The following is a 15,729-nucleotide window of genomic DNA, read 5'->3' as shown; positions in this document are numbered from 1 at the left end:
TGACATCATTGATATGGGCGTATGGAATGCACATGTAGAATACAAGAAAAGCTATGATTGTTGGAAGATAAAGGAAGAATATTTATCAGCCTAGATAATTGAGCCCAGACTTTTTTTTGTTTAAAATTATGGCTACATATTTTACATGTTTTATGATCAAACTCCAAGTATTTTTTTTGATGGGTACTTAGATAATATCCATTATAGCTGCAAAGGTTTTAATGCTACCTTATCAGGTTCCCGAAGTTGGAGATAGTTAATACTAGCACTAGCTAGTACTAGCACAGAAACGTACAACGTATGATATAATTTTGGCTTTTTAGATACAGGCTAAAATTAGCATTTAGAAAACAAAAAATAAAAAAAAGGAATTGTTCTAATAAAATTGAAAGGCAGCGAAAATTCTAAACCATGGGACTCCATGATGAATTTTATTGTTTACAAATTGCGTAATCCAGAATTATGGAGTTGAACATGGGGTTGGAGCGGAATCCCAAAAATTCACTTTATATTAATGAAGATAATAAATAATGAGTTTTTTCTCTTTTGAAGATAAATTTTTATTTCTTATGATCATGTCATGAATTCTTAAGGATGTTAGGTGGGTATTTCGGGATATCCGATCCACCTTAAATCTTAATAGGATCCATTTAGCATATTCTATAAGATTTAGAATAGATTTAAGATTTAACATTAAAATCCAAACAAATTTGGGATGGGTTTGAGATTCATTTTTTGGATATCAACTATCTAAACTGGATATATATATATATATATTAATCTTTCAGAATCCTAGATATCATCTAATTTTTAAAGTTTAAGCGGCTAACCTCCCTCATTCGGTTTCAGCGGCTGCTCCAACTTTCAAATTGTAGTCTCCCATCCGATCAAAACTCTTAAGGATATAAAAATAATGAAATTCTATAATTTTCATTCAATCGAGATTTCTGAGGATAAAAAAAATAGCCGAAATAGCGATCGCATCTTAGAGTCCACAAAAATAAAAAATATATATAAAAAATTAAAGGTAAGATCTTTTCCTATGTGTGTATATATATATATATATTAATCTTTCAGAATCCTAGATATTATCTAATTTTTAAAGTTTAAGCGGCTAACCTCCCTCATTCGGTTTCAGCGGCTGCTCCAACTTTCAAATCGTAGTCTCCCATCCGATCAAAACTCTTAAGGATATAAAAAATAGTGAAATTCTACAATTTTCATTCAATCGAGATTTCTGAGGATAAAAAAAATAGTCAAAATAGCGATCGCATCTTAGAGTCCACAAAAATAAAAAAATATATATAAAAAATTAAAGGTAAGATCTTTTCCTACGTAGATTGATCATTTCATTTACTTTTTTTCATGATTATTTTTTTTCACTTTTTATTTTTTTATCATTTCATTCTCTATTTTGGAGATTTATGCGGAAGAAAAGCACCTAAGGGAGACTAGAGGGGTTTCTCGGGATTTTTGACTTTCGAGAGCACATGAGATTTTGTGTGATTTGTGGCTGTGTTAGTTGGTCCCTTGAGGTTTTGAGAGCTCAATTTTGGTAAAAGCATGATATTTTGTAAGATTTAGAGATTTTTATTTGAATGGATTCTTTTTAGCTACAAAATTTTTAGAGGGTATTTGGTTCGTAACCAAAATCAGAATGGAAATAGAAATATGAATAGTTTGGAATCAGAATCGGAATGGTCAAATCCTCCAAAGCGTTTGGTTCGTGATCGGAACCGAAATCGAAACCGAAATTGGAATGAAAATTTAAATCCATAGAAGAGAGTAGGGATTGAGTTCTATATAGATTGAGCTATTTCCATTCCATCCTGAAATCGAAATCAGAATGAGTTTCCTCCCAATCAAACGGTTGGAATGAAAGTCATCCATTCCGATTTTGATTCCAGACCCCTACTCTCTCTAACCAAACACCCTCTTAATTTATAAAAATTTTGTTCGAGATAATCGAATGGATTCAAGTACCTAACAGGTGCACTAATCTTACCTGTGGGATGGATTTGAAAATTTAGATTGATTTTGTAATTGAATTTGAGATAGATTTGGATAACTAAGAGGTTAATGGAGTCCGAATGTGGGTTGGGTAAATTTTTTGGGATATGCCACCCATTGCAATTCCAATGAATTCTCATCGTCACATCATTATAAATAAAATATGATTGAATTTTACCAACAACATGAATCTTCTATAAAATTATTAAATGGTTATAAATGATATTAACGTGTCTTTGATCTCTATTATAAATTTATAATACATCTGCTTGATAAGAAGGCTTAAATCCAGCACCTACATTCAAACAAAGGATATTACCACTAAGAAAATCATCAATTCGTTAATACCAAATTAATTTTATTTAATATCTAAATTTATTATCAACATCATTTTATACTATACATTCTTATTAATATTTATTAAATTTTATGGTACCAAAGGAAACATTAAATTTTATTGTAACAGTTAGCAGCAGCAACGGTAGAGGGCCCGTTAACCTGCAATGTCTGCGTTATTTCCAACGGTCGCTTGATCCAGGCTGGACAAGCTCATCCCGCTCCAGGCTTCCGCCCGGCTGACAAAAGGAAACGGCACCGAATTTCGAGTCTAGACAAGCCGGAGATCTTTTCTTCGACTCAAAGCACTAATTTACGGCCAGCACGAAAAACATTACCCGGGTTTGACGGTCGCGGAAACCCCGCTCAACGTTCCCCGCCTCCAACGGGGCCCACACGGAGGCGCGTCCTTGCTCCATGTAACCGTGCCAGGACCCGGCGGCGAATCACAGCTAACCTCCACGTGCTGGGCGCTATTAAAGCTGCCAATAGGCCGGATCGATTCGTGATTCGATCCAATTTAATTTATTTAAATTTATTTTATTTTATTTTAAAAAATATATAAAATTAAATTAAATTTTAAAATTAAATTTATTCAATATTTTAAATCGAATCTACGTTTACTGGATTCGAATCCGATCCAACCCAATCTGTTCCGAATTCAGTGTTGAATCCAATATGTAAATTATAGAATAAATAAAGTGAGATTAGAATTTCAAATATTCTTGTAGTATTATTATTTTTCACATAATTTTTATTTAATTTGATTATAAAATTTTAAAAAATTATTTATAAATTAATAATTGAGATAAAGTAATATTTATTTTTTTTTGTCAAAAATTTTGCATATATTGATTTATCATACGAACAAGATCCAATCAGAATTTAGATCCGAATTGAATTCAAAATTTTTAGATCAAAAATTGATTAAATAAGTTAAACAGGTTAAATAGATTATCTGACCCAATCCGATCTGAATATTTAATAGATTAAACAATTTAGATATGTAAAATGCATATCCGATTCAATTATTAAATAGGTTAAACGAGTCAATCCATTTACGATCTAAATTTATTTAGTCTAAATCTAAATTTATTTACGATAGATCGAATATGGATCGGATTGATAGATCGAATAATATTTTATCAGCTCTAGGTGTATTGTAGCATGTTATTCACCGTGGAATTTGACATGGTCCATTGGATCTGATCCAAAGAACAAGCAGGTCCTCCGTCAGTCCCATCATTATACGAAAACTTGTACGCTAAACCAGGAGTACGCGGTGTCCCAAGAGAAATTATTGCCTGGACCACGTCCAGGTAGATTAGCACAAATCTTAAAGCACATGCATGGTAGATAACGCTAAATTGGGAATACAAGGATTCATGTGGCGTGATATCCACCGTGTGATTTGGCTGCTCCACTTGGGCGTGGTCCAGAATAGTTTCTCGTGTTCCAATAAAACAATTACAGAAGGCGAGAAGGACGGTAACCAGAGATGAGCCGGATAATGAATAAAAAATCTGGTTGATATAATATACTGCTGTATTGTATATCTTGGATGTAGGATGTAATTTATTCCGTCTCATATCTGAAAAAAATTATATTCTATATTAAATGCATCACTAAATATATGATAAATTATATTCTACGCCAATATATCAATCAGCTCATATTTTTCCTATCAATAAAAAATATATATAATAAATGAGGTTTATAGATAGGAGAGAGTGATTATCATGATGGACGACCAGATGATGCATATAGTATAAAAAAATTATTAATTAGAATCACTCCGTCGAATTTTGGATTATTCAAAATAAAAAATCGGCATATTTATGCTCTAATCAATAATTTTTCACAGCAGGGGATACAATTTCTCCTGTAAGTGGGACCCCCATTTCTATACACGTGGCATCCACTGACCCCTTCTACAGGAAAATTAAAGCACATGACCTTAACTAGATGGGGAGAACAAAAGGCCTAGCCCCGTATTTGTGCCTGTGTGGATGGCGTGTCCAGATTTAATTGGCTGCTTGTACGAATCGTCCACGTGACTGTCCTAATGCTGTCGTGGCACGTGCCGTCGTTGAACGGCGTGGATTTACTTCAGGAGAAACGACAAAAGTCGTTCATCACCGTCGGCAGAAGGAAATCGAGCTCCGGGGCAGAACGGGAAATTTCAACTTATCCCGACTTCACATAATGACCACTCTGGCCCCATTCCCTGCCTAAAATTACGGTAATGCCACATTGACCGGATTGCCCACTCGGGCGTAAACGAGCAAACACCATAATTTCGCCACGTCATAAGATGCCGCCACGTACAGGTTTTGATAGGGGCCAGTACACGTACGGCATGAACGGCCAATTCCTAGATCTAGATGGGGGATACGATGTTAGCGAAGAAGGTGAGACAGAGTCTGGCATGCAAAGATGTCTTTGGTTCCGTGCCGTCTTCCTTCATGTGGCCATGTTATGTCTGGTTGCTCATTTAGAGCTTCTCAGTACATGGCAGCTCATGGACAGCTTGGTTTTTTTATGCCTCATTGGCAGTGTATAGTGTCCTTGTTAGGTTTTGAGTGGCCCTTGAAGTGATTATTTTGATTTTGTTGCAATAAAAGACCATATATATAGATTGCACCATGCTATAACTCATATAGTTTTCTTGCTAATCTATACAGCATATGCTAGGTTTTCATTTTGATAGTGAGTGGTTGCAAGGGTGAGCTTGATGCGTTTGGTTTGGGTTTTTTTTGTTCAGGATGGCTAAACTTAATTGTATATTTTTGTGGATGTTCGCCTGATCGATTATATTGTGAGGTGTGTTGCGAGGTCATTATCTTGGAGATGTCGAAAGCTTTTGGCTAAATTATTAATCCTCGATGTGCAGCTTAGGTGTTACTTATGAATTCCAATAGATTGGTTTTTGTAGAGTTGATGTTAACGTACTCCAATAACTTAGTGTTATTGCCTTAAACATTGTTTTAGCTGCACATTTAGTTGGAAATTAATGCCAATAATCCACCATTAATTCGTGCGGTGCCCAGTGTGGAAAAGAGTCAATGGGCAGAGGGAGTTAGAAGCTAGATTGATATGGCACAACCAAAATTGACATTGGAGCTCATTTGGTTGACAATGACAAAGATCATCTCTGGAAGTGGTCAAAAAAAAAGGAAAAAGGAAAAACACAGCAACCACTTACCAAACTGCCATTGGTAAAAGTTATTATCATAAATAAGGAAACAATATATTTCAAGTTATAGAAGATAGAACTAGATATGAACTGAATAAATTTACTAAAATATAACTAATGATTTAGATCCTGTTTGAAATTGCTGAAGTTATTTTGGCTATAAAACTGATAGCTATCAGTTTGATCCTATATTATGTGCAACAAAAGCAATACATGGCATATAAATTGAATTTTTCATGATTTAAATCTGAAACTAATTGGAAACTCCATTCTGACAGCTCCAACCAAACTCGAAATTACTAGTCAAAATGCCAACTTACTCATATGTGGTTGAACAAATTGACATACCGATAAAATTGGTTCTTTTGTCACCATTAGTTTTGCTTTTATATTTACTTTTCTAGCATGTAAAAAATATTACATAAAGAACCACAAATTTCCTTGCCAAACCTCCAAAAGCCTATATTCTCCAATAATTGCTGGTCATATATATTAATAGAAGTTGAGGCACATTAGACATGCACTCATATTTTCTAGAATGCATGTATGACTAATAATCAATCTCTATGCTCATCAAACCTAGCCTCCTTAATTCCCCCAACTCCCCACCAATAAAACCCTCAATCAAAAAAAAAAAAAATCATCATCATATTGTATGATTTCTATTGTGGCACTGCAAACTACCCATTGATCTGCCATTTGCAAGGCTCATAAGTCCTGTCTCTTGAGCAAATGTCTACAAATTCAGTGATATATATACACACCCTTCTTTTGGTAGGTAAACTCTCACATACTTAATGGATGACTTAATGGCAAGGTCTACTCGATATCCAAAAACTACTTATAAGCAAGTGTTGAACAAGTGGATAATGTTGGGGTGAATTAAAGAAGTTTGGCTGTAGTTGGATCTAAGATTTTGCTAGGTATCACATATTAAAAGGAGTAGACATGCCCCAAACTGTCCCATGTGGATCATGAAGGGAGAGCTATATACAACTATTGACTAATTTAGCTAGCATTGGACTTGATAAAATGAATGGTTGCATAATTGGATATTAGATTATTTAGAAATATATATAGGATGCTATGATTAAGCATTAAATTTCTAGTAGCTAATCCATAATAAAAAAAAAAAGCAGCAAAACATACAATAGAACTAGAATGAAGTTCTTCTTGCATCACGTCGCTTGCTTCTTTTTTCATAATTTCATTTTTATAGAATTATTTTATTTTTTAGTGGGAATGAATAAATTTGAAATTTTAATTGGATAGTTTTGAATTTTCTTGTATTTTCTATCAAAAATTATATTTTTATGTATAATTTTGTTTTCTACTAATTAGTGGCTATGACCACTTTTCCTTTTCTTAGGAGGTCATCACCGAGAAGGGAGGATTAGTAAAAACCTATTGATTGTAGCTTTCTCTAAATCTTTGGGAAAAATATGAAAAAAAAGTTTAAATTATATGATCCCTCCATCACCTTAGAATGAAAGGGACGATCTTGTGGTTCTTTATCTTTGAAGAAGTATTGTTAGGTGGTTTTTCCAATGAGGTTGAATATATACATGTGCTCAAGAGTTAGTTGTCCATATGCTAATACATGTATTGGCTGCTATATATAGGTCATTGATCCAGAATGAAATTGGGAATAGGTAATGCTTGATGATATGAATCACTCGAAAAAGAAACATAGTCATTATGTAGCAAATCTGTTATAATATCCATTCAAGTTGGCTCTTGTTTGTTAAGAAGAACTTTATGTAGAGCAATCAAGAATAGATTTATGTTGACTCCTAAATTTGGGAACTCCAACTTTATTAATAGTCACTTATGTGGGACAAACAGAAGTCCAATTTGGAGATGTTGAGTTAGTGCTATCAATAAATTTGATTTGTCAGCGAGAAGAATGCAATAGATGAGTTTTGAAGGCCATAAAATTCCCTAAAGATAAAAACGTACTCCTCATTCATTAGACAAAGAGGATTAGCAAAATTTTCTCATCTATTTGCGAACCTACTCCAATTTCAATAGCTTAAACTATGGGGATTACTGAAAGATTTACATTAACAAATTATAAGAGTCTTGATATATCAATATTGCTTAGATCAAAATCTATTATTGAATTGCTCTCAAATGATGTACTTTTAATATATCGCTGATGTAGTCACTGATTCTCCTAATAGACGTCAATTACCACAAGCAAAGTGTTGACCATGAGGAGTTCATTTTAGTAATACTTGTATCCTACTTTTCTGTCCTAGTAATACTTGTATCCTACTTTTCTGTCCTAGTAATACCTGTACTTGCTATTTTGCCCAAAGTCTAACTAGAGATTACTCTCAAATCAAAGAGGAATAGGCTTTACAAACTTGAGTAGAGTGAGCCTGCAGGGTATTGAATTCATAATTGAATAAAAACTCTAGAAAAAGATAAAGAAAATAGATCTATTACCCTAGGTGTGCCCGAAAAGGATAAAATTTTCTTATTTCCCGGTAAAATGCCTAGAAGGAATAAAATATCATGGTTGGAAGGTCACAGTAGCAAAACCACCGAACTTTATATTTAATATATTAAACTAAATGTTCTTTCCTTATTAATCAACTAGGGGAAAGGAATATAGGATAAATAAATGGAATTAATATTGAGGCGTCAAGCATTTTATAGGTCAATTTTAATCCATATGTTCAACTCACATGATTATGGTTGTTGAAACAAAAAGAAGAGAGTCTCTAGGACTTTACTCATGAACATTTTGAGAGATGTTGAGAAAAAGCTACTACCTCATTAAAGATTCTATACATTAACTATTTCTTAATGCATTTCTTTTGCACGAGAAGCAAAAAGACAAGTAATTAACAAATCAAGTAATTAAATAGTAATTTAATTATTAAACATTAATATCTATTAAATATTATACTATTATATATTATCCACTTATCATAAAATGCTCAACTTGATGGGGAATTCCTAATTCAGTGGTCTTGTTGATACAATCAAATAGATTACTTCAAGAGAGCCATATTCTAGGAGCTCAAACTATAAAATTCTTAAAAGGATTTTCTGAGCGTACACCTTCTAAATATTCTAAATTACATGAGTATTCTTGCAAAGTTATTATACTTACATTTATGCCCTTACAAAATACTTATTTTATATGTATACCATTTTTTTTTTCAATGTCTAACAATTAAATGGCAATTTTGTGAGAGTATTCATGTAATTTCCAACATTTAGGAAAGCATATACTTAAAAAACCTATTAAAAATGATGAAAACATGGTTGAGACTTGCCAAGTCTTTCATGGCTCGGTTGAATCGATAAATCAAAAAAAAAAGATTTACATGATTAATTATTATCTTTTATTTAATTTAAGATCTTAACTCAGTAAGTTGGAATATTAGATGATTATTTTTGTCATACCATTTTTCCATTTGATTTTAATGTAATTATCATCATTAAGTTTATGACATCCATATATTCTTCATCATTTTTAGAATGTTAAAACATATTGAATTTGAATTAATTATAGATATTTAAATCAATAAATTTTTTTTAGTGATTTATAAATGGTGAATTATTTTTGATTTGTTGGGGCAAGAATTTAAGATATTAACATAAGATCATGCAATGTGATAATATTGATCTTTTTTATCAACCTCCTCAATTGGGAGCTAGAATTAATTTATGTCATTTGAGCATATACCCCAAAGCCTAGTAGATTCTAGTGAAGTCAGTCCTAACAGGCTTTAAGTCATATGCTTGAATTGTAGAAATCATATCTAGTGAAAACTCGGTCACTTCTAATTGAGGAGGATGACAAAAATAAAAAATTATCATATCATGTGATTCCATATTGACATCAATTTTTATGGAATAAATTATGATACCTATTTGAAATATTTGTCTCAACAAGTGAACCACAACTCATTATTTATAAATCATTAAAAAAATTTTATTATCTAAATATTTTTAATTGATTTAAATTCACTATGCTTTAATCTTCTAAAAATAATGAAGAATATATAAATATCATAAATTTAATAGTAATACTTACATCAAAATCAAATGAGAGAATATCATTACCAAAAAGATCATCCAATATTCCAACTTGACTGAGTTAAGATCTTAAATCAATAAATATTAATAATATGACTTGGCCTTTTCTTTTTTGATTTATCGATTCAACTGAGTTACGAAAGACTTGATGAGACTCTGTTGAATTTTGACCATTTTTAAATAAATTTTTAAATGCATACATTGTTCACAATTATACAAAATTGTATGAATATCCTTGCAAAGTTACTATTTGCATATATATCCCAACAATTTTTTTTTACACCTATACTCATTAAGGGTATTTCTATTATTTTAGTTTTTAACTACTTATTTCTTAATGACTTTAGATGGTATTAGTATATATATAGAAATGAAGAAAAAGAAGGATATACATATAAAATAAGTATTTTTTTATGAATTAAGACATACATGCAAATAGCAACTTCATGAGAATATTCATGCAATTTTAGTCTACATACAAAAAATTCTTAATTTAAACATCAAAATTTAAATGGTTGAACATTTTAGCTTAACCTAATATTTTTGTCGGATGACAAACAACAATTTTAAAAATGTAGACCAAAAAATTTAAAAAATGCTAAAAAATTATAAAACATCCATCAAATCATATGATTTTTGGTTTTAAAAAATAAAAATAATTAAGGAAAGAAGGCAAGAAAAGAAAACTATAAGGCAAAAAGGAAAGCATAAAATTCAAAGGAAAAGCACTTATATATACTATTGCATAGGTTACAAGCCTCCAACCTATATAAATTTTTTGTTTTTAATTCATTTTTAGCTATGTAAATTATAAGATCAGTTGTGTGGATCTCCATATTGAATGATTTACTATTGATTTTTGAATCACGAGATCTTTTATATATCAAACACGTAACATTAAGCTTGATTAACTTATTTGTGTTTACTTGGAAAAAAAACTCATTAATTTAATATGGCAATGAGTTGATTATAATAATAAGAATATGCACTATATATATATTCATAATAATTACATATATCTGTATAAATGACATCGGGCAGGTCACTCTGGTCTCGCATCTTGGAAAGTCACCCAAGAGCCGAGAGGGACAAAGGCAGAAAAAACTCACACCATCTCACCATCACAATGGAAATGCCCATCAACCACATGGCAAGCAAGCTGGCCTCTCTGTACTCCACCTTTGCACCATCACTATTCTATTACTTCTCAGTCTATGAGCTGTACCACATCACTAGTTCTATCTCTCCTTCATCATCATGGAACGCCGACCACTGAACTCGTCCGGGGGAAAGAAAAGAAACGCAAAGGGAAGGTTCCTCAGCGTTCATCCACCATGTCGTCCATTGTCAAAAGAAAAGGAATATTCCATCTGCCAGCTATTCTTCCTTAACTATAAGATGCAAAATAATATACAATAATTTTGGTCGGATAGGATATAATATCTGCAAGAGATAAAGAGAAAAAAAAAAAAAAAAAGAGATGGTCAGAAGAACGTCTGAATTCCCCTTCAGAAAAGATGGCCACAATCACACAATAACATATTGTTGTATGGGAGTCTCATACAAAACTCAGAGAGATGGGTACAATAATATATTTTTATATGTGAGTCCCCTACAAAAACAAAAGCTATATATCATGGTTCCACTTCATTTGCTAAAAGAAGCTATCATGGTTCCACTTCAACTGCTAGAAGAAGTCAATAAAAAAATTTGAAATACTCCTTGGTTTCTTCCTAAAGTGTCATAATTTTTGCAGTAGTCTCACATGGGAGCCTCTTGTTGCCCAAGGCATCCCAAGGGAATCCCTCCCACTGAGTGAAACCAGGATGTCCTTGCCGGTCATAATTATGTAGACTCTGGTTTCAGTTTAGAGTTTCAACCCTCTATTCTGGGGGGTGGGTGAGATATGATTGCCACATGACCTTTCCCAATTATTGAGAGTGCATGGGCTGGAGTTATTGTTTCATCCCTTGGGACTTTTTCCTTTGCTTTCCATGGACGAAAGGCATTTAGGAAGGATGGCTACACCATTACTTTTGTGGGTCCCATGCAACGCCTAAATTTCACCAAACCTTTGTCCCAAAGTTACCATACTTTTCCGTTCCACTAAGGTTCTTGGATCTTGCCCAGGCTATCACGGGAACCATGCACTCACCAGGGCTCTCGATTTTAAGCACATCAATCTAAAGCATGCACATGAAATAATCTCAATTGTACAAAATTTCCCGGCCATTATCTTAGTCTTCATTCGTTTTAGATTAGTTCCTGATAAGAAAATGGAGATAACCTCTACTTATACCAAGGAAATATCAATCTTTTCCTTTTAAGGCCGGTCATCGATAGACTACGTAAGTATTGTTTAACAAACCTCTCAACCGCTGTATCAGGTGCAAAAGAAGAAATTAAAGAAGCAGGAAACTTGTTACTTGGTTTATTATTATAACATTAGTTAAGATATAAATGTTTCTGACTTTCTTCAAAAATTTTTAAAAAAGGTATCTTTCTGGGCCCGAACTCTCCAACGCAAGCTTGATACAGTGAGATGCAAATCATGAGCTGTCCGTAGTATGTTCATGATTTTTCAGGGAATGAATAGAATCTATGATCACAGTAGACCTAATAATAAGCCCAGCTTAGCTGATCCCACCTGGCTGAGCTTTTATATCGAGTAAATTCTAGCTGCATTCAGCATTAAGCTTACATGTAAAGGACTGAACTGGATTTATATATTTGCAAAGAAATAGTAATATAATAATTACAATAGGATAATTTAGTTCTGATGCCATGCTAAATATTTATCCAGTACCTATCCTCGAAGACCCATGAGCATGCAACCATGCCCAAGATTTCCTTGTATGTCCTCCTATCCATCATTCACCAGTGCTCCAAGATTCATGCTTGTATTAATCTCCATGCATCACAGAGTGCTGTGCGTGGTAGCTTACAAGTGATAGCAAATGATACGTGGGCAACTGCGCACGGAAAATTCAGTTCATAATTAAACATGCTTTCTAGACTTCTTCAATCCATGCATGCACGCTTCATTCAATACCAGAAAAGAAAAAAAAAGGGGAAAAAGGGAAAAGAAAACTACCAACTCCATTCTATCCTTCTCCTCTCCTCCTCGCTGCCAGCTATAAATACACTGCCTTGTGCCCGCTCTAGCAGCTGATATTAATTGCATGCCAAGGCCCCTAATGCAAAATGTGGCCATCCTGCCACTTCTTGTCACTTCCCCACCTGCTCTAGTGCCAGCAAGCATTGTCCTGTTATCTTCTCAGGCCTAGAAAAGCTATGAATGCACTTGGTGAACTAAAAGTTAGGCTGACTAGGGATAGATGGCCTGTGACACAATCTATCTTTAATCTCTTGGTGGCATACTTTTACTTGACACTAAATGGTAAATAATTGCTATTGAGATATTAGTGATGCAAAAGGGTGTGACCACTAGGACTAGTCATCAATATATTATGCAATTAATAACAGATATTGAAATAATAGTTATTGTATACCAGTTTCATTTGTTTGCTAAGTGAAATCATATTTGAAAACTCAAATTTATATGCTAGCCAAAAAAAGTCCAGTTAATATAGCGCGTCTTATTCACCTTTTTTATATTCACTTTTTTATTTATTTTTCTCTTATATTATGATTTCCTGCAATATACATATATATACCTTTCAAAACATCCAATTTTGCCTATCTCCCTCTCTCTCTCTCTGAAATTATTATTTTTGCATGCATGAAATTCCAAATACTATTTCTTTTCTTCCTTTTTCCCCCATTTCTCTTGCCATTAGCCATTATTAGCACCTATCAACGCAACCCTAAATTTATTTATTTGTATTTAAACATAATTTATTTACAAAATTAATGACATAAATACCTAGGAAAAACCTATCCTCACCTTTGAGATGAATTAATGGTAGAGGGCGTATATGCCATTTCATTAAATTGACTAGTTTTAACCCCATTTATTGATACTTAACAACAAAAACATTGAATTTTCTCCTCTTTTTTTTGGGAAAAAAAATGCAGAACTCCAAAACAACTGAACACAATTTAGATTGCATTAGATTATGTCAGAGTGAGTTAAGTTTATTGGAGCAAGATTATGTTTTGAATGGGAAATTACAGTTTATATATATGAATCTGGAGTATGAATCTTGGTTTTGAACTGAAGCACCACTATACTAATTGCCTTGGGTTTGGAGTGTTAGGACCATAACTCCTAACCAACTTTCTAAAAGATAAATATCTATTAGGAGATGGGATTTATTAGCCTTTATCTACTAGGCACAGAGACTTCACACTTGAGTTGACCCGCATCAAGCTAGATCACCTTCAACCAGCAGGTTGGGTGGTTAGACCCATTTAGTCTTACCAACCAGGCATCAATCGATCCTCCCTATCAACTTTCATAATTGTTATCAATACATCAGTCTCCTTTCGGCTACCAACCCAAGTCTGAGTCTCATCGAATTTCTTCGGCTACTATCCTCTCCCAGAATCTCACCGAGTCTTTTTCGACTGTCAACCTCTTTTAGAGTCTTATTGAGTCTCCTTCGGCTACCAACCTCTCCCTAGGTCTCATCGAATGTATGCTGGAATTTTGCACAATAATTCCTCCCCCCTAGCGATATTTTTTTTAACATTCTGGGGGTTTGTCGGATTTTGAACCTGCAACCTTACTCTGATATCAATTATTAGGACTGTAGTCCCTAACCAACTTCTCAAAAGATAAATGCCTATTGGGAGGTGGGATTTATTAATTTTTATCCACTAGGCACAGGGGTTTCACACTTGAATTGATCTGCATCAAGCTTAGATCATCCTCCACCAGCAGGTTGGGTGGTTAGACCCATTTAATCTTATCAACCAGGCACCAATCGACTCTCCCTGTCGACTCTCATAATTGTTGTCAATACATCAGCATCCTTTCGACTACCAACTCTAGTTTGAGTCTCATCAAATTTCTTCGGCTACTATCCTCCCTCAAAGTCTCATCGAGTTTTCTTCGGCTACCAACCTCTTCCAAAGTCTCATCGAGTCTCCTTCGATTACCAAACTCTTCCTGGGTCTCACTGAATGTGCGCTGGAATCTTGCACAATATGGGGGTCCAGTTTGCATTGCCCAAGCCTTCAACCCATGCCCAATCAACTTCAGATTGAATTTTATTTTTATTTTCCCCAAGTCTATGAGGGTTGACCCTTTTGAATTGTATTTTCCCCCATATATGACTATTACATAAACAATTCCTTTGTTATTGTTTTCACAATTGTGCAACAAGATTTTCTATGGAAAAAATTAATGGGACATATAATTTGTAATACCCCAGCCCATAGAGGCCCAACCCTATGGAAAAAAGGAAGCACAATGAGACCTTTGCATAGATATTGAAGAATCCAAAAAAAGGCCAACATGTGCTTTGTGCACATGCTGGGCATGAGGAATTGGACTCCTATCGAGAGTCCTCTTCCCCATGATTTTTCGATGGAAATCAAAGCCGGGGATGAGTCTAACTCTTCCTCGCTCACCTCTATTTAAAGGGGTGAATTTTTCTCGTGAAACTCTTGAGCACTGGCTGTCGAATTAGCACTAAAGGAGATTATTTTTTTTTTAAAAAAATTTCACTGTGTTGGCCATATGCCAGAGCACATCAGGTGGGATCCAGAAAAGGGTTGCTAGTCAGGGGGTGGCTGATAACGTGGCAATAGTCTTGGGGGTTAACCTGGAGGGTCAACTTACCCCTGGTTGATAGGGATTAAATGGGACTGACTGTCCAACCTGCCGCTTGAGAGTGATCTGACTTGATGCGGGTCAACTCAAGTGCGAAGCTCCTCAGATCCGCCCATAGCATGTATAAATGTGGAATTCTGTACAATTAATAAAGACTAATAAACCCCACCTTCTCTCAGACAATTATCTTTTAAAAAAGTTGGTTAGGAGCTAAGGTCCTACAATTGGTATCAGAGTGAGATTGCAGGTTCGAAACCCGATAGATCTCCGAATATCGCTGGAGATAGATTGTTGGTTATATACCAGTACACACCCGATGGGACCCAGGGAGGGTTGCCAGTCAGAGGGTGGCTTGATGAGTGGCAATAGTCTTGGGGGTTGACTTGGAGTC

General features: G+C 34.1%; 1 protein-coding gene across 1 annotated transcript in view; it reads right to left on the bottom strand.

Annotated features, from left to right (window-relative positions):
- Positions 1-3,497: 3,497 nt before the first annotated feature.
- Positions 3,498-15,729, bottom strand: part of LOC140852372 (filament-like plant protein 6) — a 26,515-nt gene continuing 14,283 nt past the window's right edge. The window contains exons 6-8 of the mRNA XM_073245311.1: positions 12,693-12,864; positions 11,671-11,781; positions 3,498-3,869 (exon numbers count right to left, since the gene is read on the bottom strand). Of these exons, the coding sequence (XP_073101412.1) occupies positions 3,498-3,869; positions 11,671-11,781; positions 12,693-12,864 (655 nt within the window). The remainder of the gene's footprint in view (positions 3,870-11,670; positions 11,782-12,692; positions 12,865-15,729) is intronic.

This window comes from Elaeis guineensis, chromosome 11 (genome assembly GCF_000442705.2).
Source record: "Elaeis guineensis isolate ETL-2024a chromosome 11, EG11, whole genome shotgun sequence".
Lineage (NCBI taxonomy): Eukaryota > Viridiplantae > Streptophyta > Magnoliopsida > Arecales > Arecaceae > Elaeis > Elaeis guineensis.
Note: the sequence above shows the minus strand (reverse complement) of the source record. Positions and strands in the feature narration are given on the sequence as shown.